Source organism: Physeter macrocephalus, chromosome 5, assembly GCF_002837175.3.
Source record: "Physeter macrocephalus isolate SW-GA chromosome 5, ASM283717v5, whole genome shotgun sequence".
In the NCBI taxonomy this organism is placed as follows: domain Eukaryota; kingdom Metazoa; phylum Chordata; class Mammalia; order Artiodactyla; family Physeteridae; genus Physeter; species Physeter macrocephalus.
Genome location: NC_041218.1, coordinates 96371366 through 96387606, shown reverse-complemented (window position 1 = coordinate 96387606; position 16241 = coordinate 96371366). Strand labels below are relative to the sequence as shown.

The 16241-nt window shown below is 38.2% G+C and overlaps 1 protein-coding gene across 16 annotated transcripts in view; it reads right to left on the bottom strand.

Moving 5' to 3' along the window:
- Positions 1-16241, bottom strand: part of SUGCT (succinyl-CoA:glutarate-CoA transferase) — an 806218-nt gene that overhangs the window by 665406 nt on the left and 124571 nt on the right. For all 16 annotated transcript variants that reach the window (XR_008617466.1, XR_008617468.1, XR_008617464.1 and 13 more), the window contains one exon: positions 6364-6459. Coding sequence is in view for 7 of the 16 variants with exons in the window: in XM_055085091.1 (XP_054941066.1) it covers positions 6364-6459 (96 nt within the window). In the remaining 9 variants the exon portion in view is untranslated. The remainder of the gene's footprint in view (positions 1-6363; positions 6460-16241) is intronic.

Here is a 16241-nt window from a genome sequence, read left to right as displayed (position 1 = left end):
AAAAAAAAAAAAAAAAAAAAAAAACCAAACAAATATTAATATTCTCACTTAGCTGAATATTCAAAATGGCATTTTATTCTTTGGGGTTATTTTAGCCAAATTTGATAGGCATAAACAACATACAATCCTATCAATTATCCATATATAACGAGAAGAATATTGAGAATCCCAGAGAAACTGATAAGATCCTAAAGGAATTTCAGATTTATTCCTTGAGATACATTGTCTTTCCTTGTGCCTCTTTCTATTTTACCTCTCGTGAAATGCACTAAAAAGACCATATTTGTCAACTGAAGGCAATACTGATTTTTTTTAAATCACAATGGTTTTTGCACAGTCGTACATATGTTTATTCTTTGTGCAATATGCTCTCCTTAAACATCATGTTGCCTAATTTATTTTAAATTTAGGGATTTTATTTGAAATCAAAGCAAGCTGAAGCTTTTCTAGGGAGAAGCAGAGAGGGTGGCAACTATCATGCCAGCAGCTAGCATGTCTGCTCTAATTTTATCTGCCTGTTGGACTGCCCCATTACCTATATTCTTAGGACTGAGATAAAATCCTAGCCAACTGGTTTCAAAGTAATGAGGATCTTCAAGTAAATGATTTTGTTTTGTCTTAACAAGAATTCCAAATTCATAAGGATTAAGACAAATATAAGCTCTAAAGCAAATAATCAAAAGCTACCTGGACAAAACCTTTAGAACAAAAGGGGCGGGGGAAATTCAGACAATTCATGCCTTAAATTAAAAAAAAAAAAACAAAAAAAACCTTTGAATATTCTAACTTGTCAGTGCTAAGTAATCCAAAAGTTTGCAGAAACCTCTGAGACAGAATCGAATGTATTTGCTGTCACCTGCACTTCTGTTCCCAATAAAAAATCTTCAGGTATTTTTTTTTACTGGTTAGAGATTATCAAAATTCACTGCAATCTTAAGGTTATAAGAACAGATGTTCAGAATATTCTGTAGTTCTCTCACTTTTAAAAACTGAAAGAGAAAGTTCCACAATTTTTGGCTCTCAAAAGGGTAGGTATGTATCTTTTATAGAAACAGGTTCCCATCTTGTGGACTCCTCAGAGAATACTTCTGAAAATCATTTTTACCATGTTTCATTTAGTTAAGTATGAATTTATGCTAAATCTCAATTTACTAAACATGTCAGTAAACTAGAAGCCCTATTCCCTTTGACAATTGAGTGGTGGTGCTATAAATGATTCTCCCCAAACTGTATTTCTTTCAATAATGCTACATTTGAGCAATGGCTCAATACTACAATTTCTTAAAAATATCTGAGGACAGTTTGTTTTTTTTTAATAGAAAAGTAGCACAGTACAATGCCCTCCTTTTCGTTTTTTTGGTTTTGTTTTTTTTTAAAGAAAGAAATTAAAGTGGAAATTCCATTAAGAAAGAAAATCAGCTATGTCTCTTTATTTATTCTGCCCCTAAGCTGCCATGGATAGTTTTCATAGGGACTATTTCATAGTTTCCTAGAAACCATTTCACAAAGTTATAATTATTACTTCAACTACAGAAGTAATAACAGGAGCCACCTTCCACCACATGCTTACTAGAGTCAGGTACTACACAGAACACTTAGCACGCACTATCTCATTTAACTCCATCAATGAACATGGAAACAACTATCATCATCACCTTTTTGCATAGGAAGCAGCTAAAACTAGGGATATTAAAAGACTTGTCCAAGATTTCGCAGCCATGAAGTGGCAAAGCCAAGTTATGAGCCCAGGCCTGTCTGATGCCAAAGCTCAAATCTTCTCAGCTGTGCTTGCTATATTGCCTCTGAGCTCATTGAAATCAAGGGCCTAGTTTTTCCTCATTTGGAAGCCTTCCGGAACTAAAACAGTGCCTACTCCATAGGGGGGCTCAAGAACTGTTGCTTACTTATCAGGAGTCATTTGAAAGCATGAATGAAAACACGGTAGAGGGAAACCTACAGTTGCCGCATAGCTCAGAATTCCAATATAGTTCCATAGCCATGTCAGTTATTAGGTTTGGGACGCTCTAAAATCATAAGAAATAGGTCGTTTGTCAAAGAGATGATGGAAACAGATCAGAAGAATTCTATCTGCCAAAAAAACTAAAAGACAGGTAGCTACAATGTGTCAAGCACCAAAAGAACCACTAGTTCGGATATAGTGAGAAAGGAAACAAGTTTTGAAAACTTAAGACCATGGTTCCAATCCAGGCCCTCTGACTTTCTAGCTATAGCCATAGGAGAGTTGGTTCACCTCTCTAAATGTCCCTTTCATCCATATAAAATGAGAAAGAAAAATACACATATATGTAGATATATATCCCAGTTACATGATATGTGTTCAATGGAAGCCAGCATGTTTATTATTACTCTTATTATCAATGCATCAATTAAATAAGATATGCAATGTAATCATATGCTTGTTTAAACTGTACTTGCAAACTTCAGCAAATGAATGCTTTACTGCTACTATGGTACAAAGAAAAAGTCACACAAGAAACAGATGTATATCATTCACATTTTGGCTTTTTAAAACATCCTTAACATGGGTTAAAAGAAAAAGATTCCCAAGGTTACCTAATCTGCTATGATTTAACAGCATTTTGATGTTTTTCTAAGGAATGATAGCAAAGTGCTCTATCTCTTCAAACTTGGAATTTACTGCCTGTCTCAGTCTCTGCTTATGCCAAATTAAATATACAGTATAAGGTCCCTACCAGAAATAACACAGCACAGTTTCCTGCTCTATTCCTTGGTTGAATGAGCCCAAACTGAAGAAAGGGAGGCATGGTTTTATTTAATCGTCTGAATAATTGTTTTCTTCACTCTCTTGAATTGGAAGCTCTTGGTGGGGGAGGGGAAAGTTTGAAAGAAATCACCATGTGAATTATCAGGCCATTTAAAGGAACAATTCTCTTTGAAGGCCCTACATTTGAAAGGCTCAAGAAAAAGCATAAGAAGAGTATTCTTATTAATGAACTGCCCAGAAAGTCAGCTTCCGCTGCTAGTCCACTGCACTCAAACTCCTGAGGCTTCAGAGTGCTGTAAAGTCTCTTTACCTGTGAGGTACAAATGGCACTGCAGAATAGAGGTTGCAGTGTTTCCTTCCAGCAGACACCACCCAAAACTTTCAAAGAGTTTTGTCATATAAATAAGAGCACAAAGAAATGGGATGGTAAATGGAATAAGACATGCCCCAGAGTTGGGGGGTTAGGGGTATGGGGGGGTGATGGCCAAGGCTGGGTTTTTTTTAAGTGAAGGGCGTGATCATATATTTATCCGCTGACAGATAATACAGGTGATGGAACAGATCAAGTGCAGGAGCAATGCCTTTAAATCGGCAAAATGTGGAAAGGGACAGTTCATTTACTCTGATAGGAGGAAATGAAGTTTGAGAGTTATGGTAGAAAAAAAAATGCAGCAGTTCTCTTCTGGTTGCATCAATTTTTAGTGTCATATGAGACAAAGTCTTTGCCTAAGGATGAGGAGAGAGGAGGAAGACTTGAAGAGAGAGAAGATGTGAAATAATCGTATCAGAGAGAGAAGATAAATATGTAGATAAATATGGCAAGATTGCTGAGTAAGGCTGGGGAGAGACAGCCATGAACTTATATAACATGGTGGCTATGTTTTTCCCCAGCCATATTCACTGCTTCAGTCAGGCACGGAATGGATGGACTATTAAATCCAATCAGCACTGGCATTTGCCAGTGGAATATAAACGAGATGGTGCAGTCACCAACAATAAGAAAGTCTAGGTCTACAATCTTATCACTGTGATGGGCAGCACCAACATGACCTGGAATCAGAATCGGCCTCTTAACGGGGTTTCCAAATGCTTCATGTGCACGTTTAAGAGAAATAAGCATGGGGAAGCCAACTGAAATAGGAAAAGATCATTAAGAGCGAGAGGAGGCTACGAGCAGCCAGGCTGTTGCTTTGGTCCTTGATGTGTTATCATGTTAGTCACATATCTAAAGAGGGGTGGCCGCACTGATAACTGCACATATACATAATAAACAAAATATATTCTTTTTGAAGACCAGCTGCTTTCTCTGCACTCTCCTCTCCTGTCCCTAAAACACTCCTGTCTTTACAAATGTAATTGTTTGAAGGGTTGAGAAACATTGAACTAATACCAATGCATTAAAAATATTAACATGAGCATTATGTAATGGTCAATCCCTTGGGCTAGGTACTTCTCAGGGGCAAAGCCCACTGATAATGGGAACAAAAGGAGCGCTGAAATCAAACATTCCTTTTAAAAATCTGAATTATCAGAAAAGCCTCCACTAAGATGTTCAAGCAGCAAAATGCTTATCTCAATTCTGTATACTTTGTTTAATTTACTCATTTTCAAAAAGATGGCAGCCCAAGAGCAGGGAGGAAAGAGCGCAAGTGGATCATCAACCCGAGAAGTTAAGAACTGCATGTATACAGGGACTTCCCTGGCAGTCCAGTGGTTAAGACTCTGTGCTTCCACTGCAGGGGGGCACAGGTTCGATCCCAGTTGGGGAACTAAGATCCCACATACTGCACAGAGCGGCCAAAAAAAAAAACCTGCATGTATACAAAGTAACACACAAATCAAGGAGCACTACTTTTCAAAACTTTTCATTTCATGCATTTGAGGTCCTTGATCCCCAGAATCCTGCAGAGGTCAATAAAATTGAGAAGGGAGAGGGATGGACTGGGACTTCGCGGTTCGTAGATGCAAACTATTACATTTAGAATGGATAAACAACAAGGTCCTACTGTATAGCATAGGGAACTATATCCAACCTCCTGGGATAAACCATAATGGAAAAGAATATGAAAAAGAATGTCTATATGTGTAAAACTGAGTCACTTTGCTGTACAGCAGAGACTGGCACAACATTGTAAATCAACTCTACTTCAATTAAAATATAAAAATAAAATAAAATTTTAAAAAATTGAAGAGAGTGAGGTGGCCACCATAACTAATTCCTGAGACCATCAGGGTCTTCCATTATAGGCTTTCAGCCCAAAACTCAGACAACTCAAATGAGATGCAAAGCTTTAATTATTGTAGAAAACGGAATTATAATTGCCCTGTAATTCACCCATAAAAATATCTCCCAAATCTATTTTTAAAAATTGAAAACAGACCAGGGTCTACAAACATATCTAGGCTCCATCTTGGTATACTAGCTTCATTCAAGCTAAATTTGCATTTGTTCCTTAATCACAGTGCTGAACCCGTTCTCCATCAAGAGGAAACAAATTAATTCTGGGCTTTTGAGGAAAGACCCTAGTAGATCTTCTTTTATTTCTTACAGATTATAAAGCTGCAACCAACTAGATCAAATAAGCACAGTGTCCATTTTACGTAACTGGGGCAATTCAAGAAGGAAAAGTACATTTCTGTCTTCAATGAAAAGAAACACAAACACACACACACACACACACACACCGAGTCTCCCATATCTTTTACCTATAATAAAAATAGCCAATGATTCTAAATTTCTTTTCACCTCAGTGAAATAATTGAGAGCACACCCAAGATGCCAGAACTCTCGGTGTAAACACCCAGGAGGGATACTGAGGTCTACACAAAACATTTTTTAAAGACATTCTGTTTTTTAAAATAAGCAAAAAATAGACTATAAACGTTATACTTGAACATAGTGAATACCTCCCTATGTGACATGATTTGGAACTTTACTGTAAAGCCTCCCGACTCACAGATACTTTCTCCATACACATCAAAAACTGAAGCCTGAACTTCCAACATTTGAGATGAATTCCCATGGTTTCCAATATTGTCCTCTGTTGAAAAGGGTGAAGAGGAGTTTTTGTTTTTGAAAAGTCATAGTTTCTTCACATATTCATTCACACTAGCCAAAGTCAAGAATTTCTGAGGACAAGTTTAGACACTTAATAAAGAACAGCAGTTCCTGAACCATCTGCTTTGCTCAAGAACTGAAGATCTGTCACACGCAAATTTTCATTTTTCTCCAATCCTGTGAGAATATTATTGTCAGCTGGGGTAGGTAACATTTGGTTTTTAATTGACATGGCGAACAAACCAGGCTTTACAAAATGGGTACAATGAGTGCGTCTTTTGGGTGAAAAAAATAAAAGCAAACCATCATCTGAGTCTAAAAGTCACTCACTTTCAGCAAGTTCTTTTGATCCATTCAAGTGTCCTGTTACTAATCTTCTGATGAAGAAATGTGCAAAACACAGAATTTGAAGTGAATAACAGAACCTTGTTATAGTCAAACAAAGATATATGACAGAAAACACTGAAAGTCTTTTTTTTAAAATGGAATCATCTCTCAAACTCATATCATACAGAACTGCAGATTCTAATAGACTGATCCTATATTGCTGTATTCTTACCTGGTAAGGAACAATACTTCCATGAGCTGTGCCCCAGCGCCGTGCTTCCTCTTGGCCAATAAGATAATTCGCAGCGATGTGAGTCAAACATGCCACCTACCAGAAGAAGAAAAAAAAAAGCTACTTTATACTCATAAACAGAAGGTTATAATAGGAATATTCTCGTCTGATTTCACTTCATGTCATTGTAGAAGGAAAAAGGAGAGAGAAAAAATTGTCTTGCTTGGTTAGAAAATATGCAGGCAACCACACTTTCATCATACAAAGGAAAGAAGAGCAGTATTACATTATTGCATGAGACTAAGTACTGAGTAACAGTCAATTGAGAAATACAAACACGGAGACACTCAGCTCCTGAAAAGCTCACCTGAAGGCAGAGGTTAACCCAACGGATGGAACCCTGGTCCAGCCTTCAGCGTCGAAGCCATTGCAAAATACATCAGCAACTAGTACATTCCCTTCCCCTTTTACTTTCCATCAAGATGACACAAAAAGAGCCTGCATCATCACTGAGCAGGTGAACTAGTCAGAAGCCACATTCCTCTAAACGTCTCATAACATGAAAAAACAATAATAATAAACCTCTATTTTGTTTAAGTCAGATTAATCAAGTTTTCTGTTCCTTGTTGCCCAAAGCATTCTTACTGGCACAGAGGATCAAGATTACTTAACTTTTTTTAATTCATTAGTGAATCATTCTCATTTAAACAAAAATTACTGTACTTCTTTCAACTTGGTCCTAGGATCATATCCTCATTATTACACTTGTTTCAGCTTTCAAGAACTACAGATCTATTAAAGCAGTCATCTAAAACTGCAGGGTCAACCTCCGACTCTTGCAGTATTTCATATATAGATCTTAAAAACCTATAATAATTCAATTCCATATGCGGATAATGACTTGATTCCTGGTCATCTGCCACAAAGGGCTTACGTTCCGATGACTATCCATGCCTTCAAGGGCCCAGAACTACGGAAAGGCGGTGACCAAATAACGACTTTCCATAGTTTCCAGAAAAAAAGCTTCTGGCCTCACAGCATCATCACGATCTAACAGGCGCTGGCTTTTCTCATTCTATTATCATCAGATGCGATTAGGAATCTACCAAGCCAGCAAGTCAAACATCCCAAATGGAGACTGGCTCCTGGAGCAACTCACGCGGTGACTTTTCAGGGCTTGGTGCTGCAACCTGTCCTTGCCCTCTCTACCTGGCATGGCAGATGTGCCTCCTACAAGGGCTGTCAATGGGGCTCAGCCTGGATGAATCTCCTTGCAGCAGCAGCCATTCTCCTTTACTTTTTTCTTGGGATTTACACTCACTTTTATGTTCATTTACTGCTTTGCTGAAATTGGAACTGCCTTATGGCGGCTGGTTTGCCCATACTGCCCAGGTGGCAAAACTAATAAACTCTGGGTCATCCACTTCTGGACCTCCATCTGGTCCTGGGCATTTGAACCACGGAGCATTCCAGGGCTGCCTGGGGCTGCCTGGTGCTAATCACCATTTCACAGATCACTTCTGTGTCTTTCAAAATGGAAAATCAAATCAACATTTTGTAGTAAAAATGTACTGGATGGGAAGTCCAGATTCATGGTTCCTAATTTCTGTCAACCTCTAGTTCTACAACTGCAGGTATTTAATTTAACCACATTGACCTTCAGACACTTTCTCTATAAAATCTTGGGCATTTGACCTAAACCAATTGTTTTCAGACTTTTTTTTAAAAAAAAGCATAACTCCTGTATCAAACCAAATAATGCACGAACTATACATAAGAAGATGATACCCCACATGGTCTGGCTGAAGTAGAGGCAAGCCTACAATGCCACCTTAGGAAATGTGAACACAGAACACAATTTGCAGATTAGTAAATGGTCTTAAATTTGCTTCCAAGGTCTATACTTCTGACTCTGTTCTTCTTCTTAACAATATAGCAGAAAAAAAGCTACCAGGGATGCAATAGTAGTTATTTTCCCATGAAGGCTCTTCCTGAAACTGGGGAAATTTTCCCAAGTCTGAGGTTTTACTGTAAGAAAGGTGTTTCTTGGATCTAGCCATGTTGGCAAGGGGGGCATTGTCCCTTTCAAAAAGCCTAGTGAAAGTCACTCTCTAAGAGCTCTGGTGCCACTGGAGGCCCATAATTCACGTTAATAAAGGTAATTCTTTGCAAGCAAAATGTCACAAGGGGCTTGGTATTTCCACTTTTCTAATCTCAAAGTCAAGTGATAGTCAATAGGCCAACAACAGCAAGGGCTGCAGGAAGGAGTGGGGTGACTGGATGGTTACAGGTTAACGTGTAGCTCCTAGATTGATCTGAAATGGTTTCCAGGGGTGGGCATGGGCCGGATGCTAGGCTAAAGGTCAGCCTAGCTGCCTCATTTCTTGCCCACTACCTCATTCTTCCTTCTCAAGTTTGTCTTTGGTGTTTCTGACCCTGCCTTGAAAAGCTGTCTTTGACAACTGTTGACTAAAAACAGCCCCATTTAGAGTGAGTTTGAATGAAGGGTCAGAATTCATCTCACAGACTGTTTCCAAATGGAAGATCATACCCATTTTCTCCACACAACGGTAGCTCATGAAAACAAAAAGCATTTCAGAACTAGCAGGCTCCCACTGGGCAGGAAGGTTAAATAAGATTTTACGGCTGTTGCCATCCAAGAAAAAACAAAGTGTGATTTGTCAGTGATGACTCAGAGGCAAAGTTGGTGGGGGTGGGGGGGAGGGAATTCTATTTTAAAAAAGAGAGCAACAGGGCTAAACTTAGCAACCCAATGTTTAAAAGGAGCATTACAGATCTGAAAGTAATCTATTTACAAAGACGTATTTTTAAGGCAGGAGAAGGGGGAGAAAGTCAACAGCTATGACGTGATTATGTATGAAAAATCAGAGGCTTCCTGGCAATTAATGACAAATTTTCCACAAATCAAAAGAATGCAGGATGTGACTTTTAGGTTAATAACTACATACTGTATACCTATTCTAAATATTGCATTAGATCGTTACTTTCATCCCCTAAACTTAAGCTCATTATTTCATCGTGTGGATGCCATATAATTTACTCAGAATGTTGCCTTTATACGGTTTCATCTAAATAAAAAAGCCAACTTTGGTTTAATAATCATCATTCTGACAGCAAAATTATTAATTTAGATAACATAGTGGGTCCTGATATTCTTTGTGTTTAACCAGGAAACCAATGGTGTTGTCAAAGTGGATCTCAAAGGGCACAGCCCTCAAAGGCCTGAGGAAGAATATGCCCAATTATTTCCCAAAGCGTCCTCATGGCGTCCATCACCTCGTTTTAACTCTACCTAATGAAGATCAAGCTGCAATAATATAATCTTTCATCTCCAAAAGGACAACCAAGTATCACAGGTAAAATGGGGAAAACAAGATCAGAAGTATGGTCCGTTGCATCAAAATGGGTAATTTTTTCCCTCCTGCTTCTTTGCATATATTCTGGCCTCCAACTAAAGCTAGACTAAACACCAATCGTGATCGCTTCTGCACCTGCCCAAATCTGCATCCTCTCTTCAAAGTCCATTTCCACATTGCTGTTTCATTAAGTCCCCACATCACCCAAGCAAAAAAATATTTTCCCTGCCTCTGAACAAATACAACACCTTAATTTGCCTGACTCCTGACTTTTGCACTTTCACAGCCGGCTACATACTACAATAGACTTATAAGATTATTTCCCTTCCCCTGCCCCCGCCTTTCCCCTAAACTAGAAAGACCCAAATCAGTAGTTCCTAAACCTAGTGGTACATCACAATCACCTGGGGAATTCCTGGACCCCACCCAGACTGGAGCCTGGGAAGAAATAAATGAACCAATGTACCATTAATTGTACACAGATTTGAGAACCAAAGCCGTAGGAAACTCCAGTCAAACTCCTTAACATTACAAATAGATAAATAAAGGAACAGAGAAGGTAAATAATTTACCTGACGTCACATTGTTGGCTAGTGGCAGAACTTCACTCAACTATAGCGCCTTCCTCCATATGCTACAATATTATTCAATCACTCCTTTTAAATTGGGAACTATTTCAGGGTAAGAATTATGTATTATAAACCCTTTGTATGTACTCATAGCAGCTAAAATAGAACTTGCACACTAATATTTTTTAAAGCGTGAATGAAAACAGTAATTACTATTTGTTTATTCAACAAATACTGAATGTTGCTTTGCGTGAGGCATTATGCTAGGTACTGGCTATACATAAGTACATGAAAAAGAGGTAGTCGTGCCCACTCTGGACTTAAGAATAGTGGAGAAGACAACTAAACAAACAGTCACAGGAACTGCCATGGGGAGAGGAGAGGGAGGAGAACTTTAAAAACAAAGAGAACAACATGTGTGAAAGCCCTAAGGCAGGAAAGAGACTGGCATACAGGAAGAAAAAAAAAAAACTGAAAGTAGACCAGTGTAACTGAAGCATGGCAAGAAAGAGACAGGAAATGAAATTGGAGAGGTTTACAGAGGCCAGACCATGCCAGTCCTTGCAGATCATGGTAAGGAATTGTTCTTTGCACATCTTTCAGATGATCATTTTAAAATCACAAATCATATCATGTCATCCTTCTACTTAAAACTCATCGGGCTTCCCACTTAAAATGATGCAACAGAAGAATACAGTGGGAAAATGTTCACAAATTTTTTTTAAACTTTTTATTTTAGAACAGTTTTAGATTTATAGAAAAAATACCAAGATACTACAGAGAGTTTCCATATACAACACACCCAGTTTCCCTATTATTAACATCTTACATCAATGTCATACATATTTTACAATTAAAAATCTAATATTGATGAATTATTATTAAAGTGCATATGTTCAGATGTCTTTCATTTTAACTTAATGTCCTTTTTCTGTTCCAAGATCCTCATCCACATTATGTTTATGCCTCCTTAGGCTCCTCTTGGAAGTAACAATTTATCATACATTCCTTGTTTTTGATGATCCTGACAGTTTTGAAGAGTACTGATCAGGTATGTTGTAGAATATTCCTCACTGGGATTTTTTTTTAATGTTTTTCAAATAATGAGACTGGAGTTATGGGTTTCGAGAAGGAAGACGATAAAAGTAAAGTGCCATTTTCAACACAGCATATCAAAGGTGCACACTATCGACATGATTTATCACTGTTGGTACTGACCTTGACCACCTGGCGAGGTAACGTTAATAAGATCTCTCCAGTGTCACATCACTCTTCCTTCTTCCCCGTCCGCGCTGCACTCCTTGGAAGGAAGTCGGCATGCACGGCCCACACTTAAGGCGCGGGGAGCTGTGCCCCTCCTTCCTGAGGGCAGTGTCTACATACACTGTCTGGAATTCCTCCGCACAGGAGATTTGCCCCTTCTTTCCTATTTATTTATTCATTCAATCATTTATTTATATCAGCATAGACTCGTGGGTATTAAGTTTATACTTTGGGTTATAATACAATACTACTGTATTTTATTGTTCAAATCATTCCAGTTTGGGCCACTGGGAGCTCTTCAGTTGGCTCCTGTGCCCCTTTGACATACTCCCCATCATTCAGAGTTCTTTTGTTTTCAGCACTTCCTTCCTTTGTGGCACTACAAGATGCTCCAGGCTCATCTTTATATTTTCTGTTGCAGTCTTACAAGAAAGCATAAAGAGAAGAGGAGTCATGCAGTTAAAAAAAGGAACTAATATTTATCTCAGTGTAGACGAGAACCACATTCATTCACTCAATTATTCAAAAATCTTCATATTGCACCTCCTACGTGCCAGGAACTCTTCTAAGGCACAGGGATAAGGCAGTGAACAGGACAGATATTGTCACACTTGCATGAAGCTCACATTCTAGTGTAAGATACATTCAGACACAAACAAAATATCAGGAAATGATAATTCATGTGAAGAAAATGAAATGATCACAGAGAGGGCTCTTCTAGACTAGCAGGTTAGTAAAGGCCTCTTCGACAATATTACATCTTATCTGAGACCTGGAGAAGGCACGTGAAAACCTTTCTAGGCAACAAGATCAATCAATGAAAATACTGCATGCATTGTGGCAAAAAGCTTACCATATTTAGAAACAGAAAGAAGCTCACTGTAGCTGGAACACAGTAAGTAAAAGAGGCAGTAGTATAAAGTGAGGTCAGGGAGGTATGCAAGGGCCAGATCATATGGGTCCTTACAGGCCTGGTAAGGACCTGGGATATTATTCTAAGTGTCATGGGAAGCCATTGATTTATATAATTAGATAAACTGGTTCTTCTATGGAGTATAAAGAGGCAATGAATGAAACCAAATTATCTCACATGACGTAGGTATTACAACCTCCATTTTACAGATGGGAAAACTAAGCCTAGGGAGATTAAGTATCTTGTCTAGATCTCACAGCTGGTGAAGAGCAAAACGAAGACACACACTCAGATCCCCCACCGTCTAAGCCATCCTTACACCACTGCCTCCTGGCCGCTCCCAGCCTCTCCTCACCCTAGGAGTGCTCAGCTTTACGTCTGTGTCCTATATATATTCTTGACTTCACATTTTATATTCCCTGCAGGGCCCCCCAAATCACTGGAGTAGTCAAGAAGCCCTCCACAATCACTCAGCTGTCCTCTGCATTTGCTTAGAAAGCATGTCATTAACTGAATCAATTAATTCTCCTCACGTTCTTCTGATCAACCTCACTCATTTACTAACTGTAAAACATTTTCTGGGAGAAATATGTTAAAAGAGAAATTAAGAGGCTAGCATTCATGGAGAATACACCTTTCAAGATGGAAAATTCTTCAAAAAGAGCCTTCATCAGAGTGTTTGAGATCCTGACATCTCTCTTTTTTCACCCTGATTCCATTACTTTGTATGTCAAACTTCCTATGCAATTTAATCTGCTTTGCTTTGTCCCTCACACCTTAAGGTAGACTAATTTCTTCAGAACCACTAAGGACCAACGAGGAAAAACACTCAGGAGTAGAGAAGGTATTCTGGCTATCTCACGTTGAAAGAAGAATAAGAATTCTACCTATTTATACTACATTTATCATTTTATTTACTAATGATCAAAACTAATACTTACTAAGCACTTATTGTGCACTGTTCTAAGCATTTTATGTGAAATTATCTCATTTAATCCTCATAGCAACTATATGAGAGACATGTTCTGATGAACCCATTTTACAAATGAGAAAACTGAGGCATGGAGCAGGTTAGTAATCTGCCCAAGGTTATGTACCTAGTAAATGGACAAGCCAGGACCTAACCTCAGCTACTCTGGATTCTGGCATTCTATATTAAATTACGTACAGAATCAGACTCCTTAGGATTTCTGAGTGGCCCTGATCCTGGAAAAGCTTTATAGGACTGGTTTTACTTGGTGTCAAAAAAAAAGTGATTAAGCATCCTTGTCAATTAAGTAAACATCTACAGATAAGTTTGATCTTAATTATTACAGAATACTTAAAGTAGTACTCATTCAAAGTTTTCTGCTTTGCTACAACTATGCCTTGGCTTCTATTCCAATGTAATTAGAAATAAACTTCAACCTACAAACATTTTACCTGTAAACACCAATAAGCCAGTAGAGCTGTTATGTAAATTTTAAATCTCTACTTTTATTTACTTAGCAAAAAGAAACATATTACCATATCCATCTCTTCATGGCAATTTTTTAACTTAATGAAAGAAACACACATTTCACATTCCTCTGAATTATCACTAACGATAGTCAAAGCATATTGATGTTTACTTTATATACTGAACTCAAAAGAAAAACATATTTGCATTACACTCAGAATAATTTTGCCAATCCATCTGAATGAAAATCAGACATATGAGGAAACTGGATATCAAATGCCAGAAGGTAAGACCAGACAGCAAAGAGAGACAGAATTTCAAAAGCATGTTTAGGATAATACATCAAACATATTTTTTACCATGAACCACTGACCCAGTCAATCATTTCACTGAAAAAGTGTGATGAGTAAGTGAAAATGTAGAAAAGTAACATTTAGTGACATGCTTTACTTATTTATCCCTATGATGGCATGTCTTCAGTTTCAAACATCTTCTTCAAATATGATTCCACACTTTAAGTAACTTAGTTCTTTAAATATCTGTTTTTAGAATAAAATAATACACTGTTCTGCAACACTAGTTTTTAAAAGAAGTTCAAAGAATGAAGTTACTTTTGTTTACTGCTTCCTTCAGGCATTCAACAGATATTTAATAAGTACTTATTACACGCAAAGCACTCTGTCAGGTACAGTGGAAGATCCCCAAATCAATAAAACAGAGTTTCATCTCTCAGTAAGGTTAAAATCTATCATTCAAAATAGAAATATTTAGTTCCACAAGAGACCTTTCTTTAAAAAATCAAGTAGAGATGAAAAAAAGTGACATTTGAGCAGTCCCTTCAATAAAGGGAATTTAGCCTTGCATACACACAAGGAAAAGGACCTTCCATAGGAAAGAAATACTGTGTGCAATGTCACAGCAGAGATGGACAAGTATTGGGGGTTTTTTTAGTGAATACATGAATGAATTAACGAATGGAAATAAAAACTGAAAAAAGGCATTAGAGTTGATGACCAGGAAATCATAAATGCTCATTAAGATGCAATATCAATAAAGCAGTGGAAACAAAAGCCAGATTCAAGGGGGCTAAGAAAATGAAAAGAATGTGGGAGGTGAAAGAATATTTTAGAGGCTTGTGTAAAGTCTGGGAAGGTGAGAGACTAGACAGTAGCTCAAACAGGTGAGCAGGAAGACAGAGGTTTTATTTTTGAAGATCAGGGGGGGAACCCTGAAATTCATTTAATTATGCAAGAAAAAAGAATAACTGAAAGTGTGGAGTCTTAAGCAAGGTGTAAGAGGACAAGAAAGAAAATACACATGAATGGGTTATGGTTTAAAATACCATCTCCCAGTGAGGTCTTCCCTAACTCACTCAGATGGGGTCATTCCCTCTTCTCTCTGTCCATTAGTATTAATAGAATGGAAGCTTTGGGAGGGAAAGAACTTGTCCGATGTGTTTGATGCTCTCTCCCCAGCAGCAGGAACATAATCTGAGACATACTATAGGCATGCAGTCATTATTAGTTAAACTGGTAAATAAAGGGAGGAATGACACAGTTTTCCTCTAATTTTGGAGTAGAGTCTTAATGAAGAAGGAGAAATCTTTCAAGTGAAAAGGAGGAAAGTTGGATGCAATCCCCACAGAAAAGCAGAACAGTAGGAGGCATCTTCGTAGAATGAAAAGAATACGCTGATGTTTCCCTCTTCCTCTAAATCCTGCCTCTGTGCACTGGAGTCACACAGAGCAAGTCCATTCATCCTGTTACCATACACCAAATGGATAAACACAGAGGCTGAGTTGCCTGAGGCCTCACATTCAGAGTGAGGAAAGCAACAAAGATGGCTTAGTATCAACAACGGAGTCCTCAGGAGTCAAGACCTCATTGAGATAAAAGTGAGTATATGATTATGCAAAAGATTCATGGATGGGTAGAGAAACAAAATAACTCTTCCCTTAAGTCAGAATTGGCCTAGGAATGGGGGTGGGGTGAGTCTGTAACAGGAGGACCAATAGGTTCTTCGAGGAAGCACTAGGCAATTCAGTTCAGAGGTCTAAACGCTGAATAAAGGTTGACTCCCAAATTTCACAATTTGTATGGAAACACAAAAGACCCTGACTACCCAAAGCAACCTTGAGAAAGAAAAACAGAGCTGGAGGAATCAGGCTCCCTGACTTCAGACTATACTACAAAGCTACAGTAATCAAGACAGTATGGTACTGGCGCAAAAACAGAAATGTACATCAATGGAACAGGATAGAAAGCCCAGAGATAAACCCACGCACATATGGTCACCTTATCTTTGATAAAGGAGGCAAG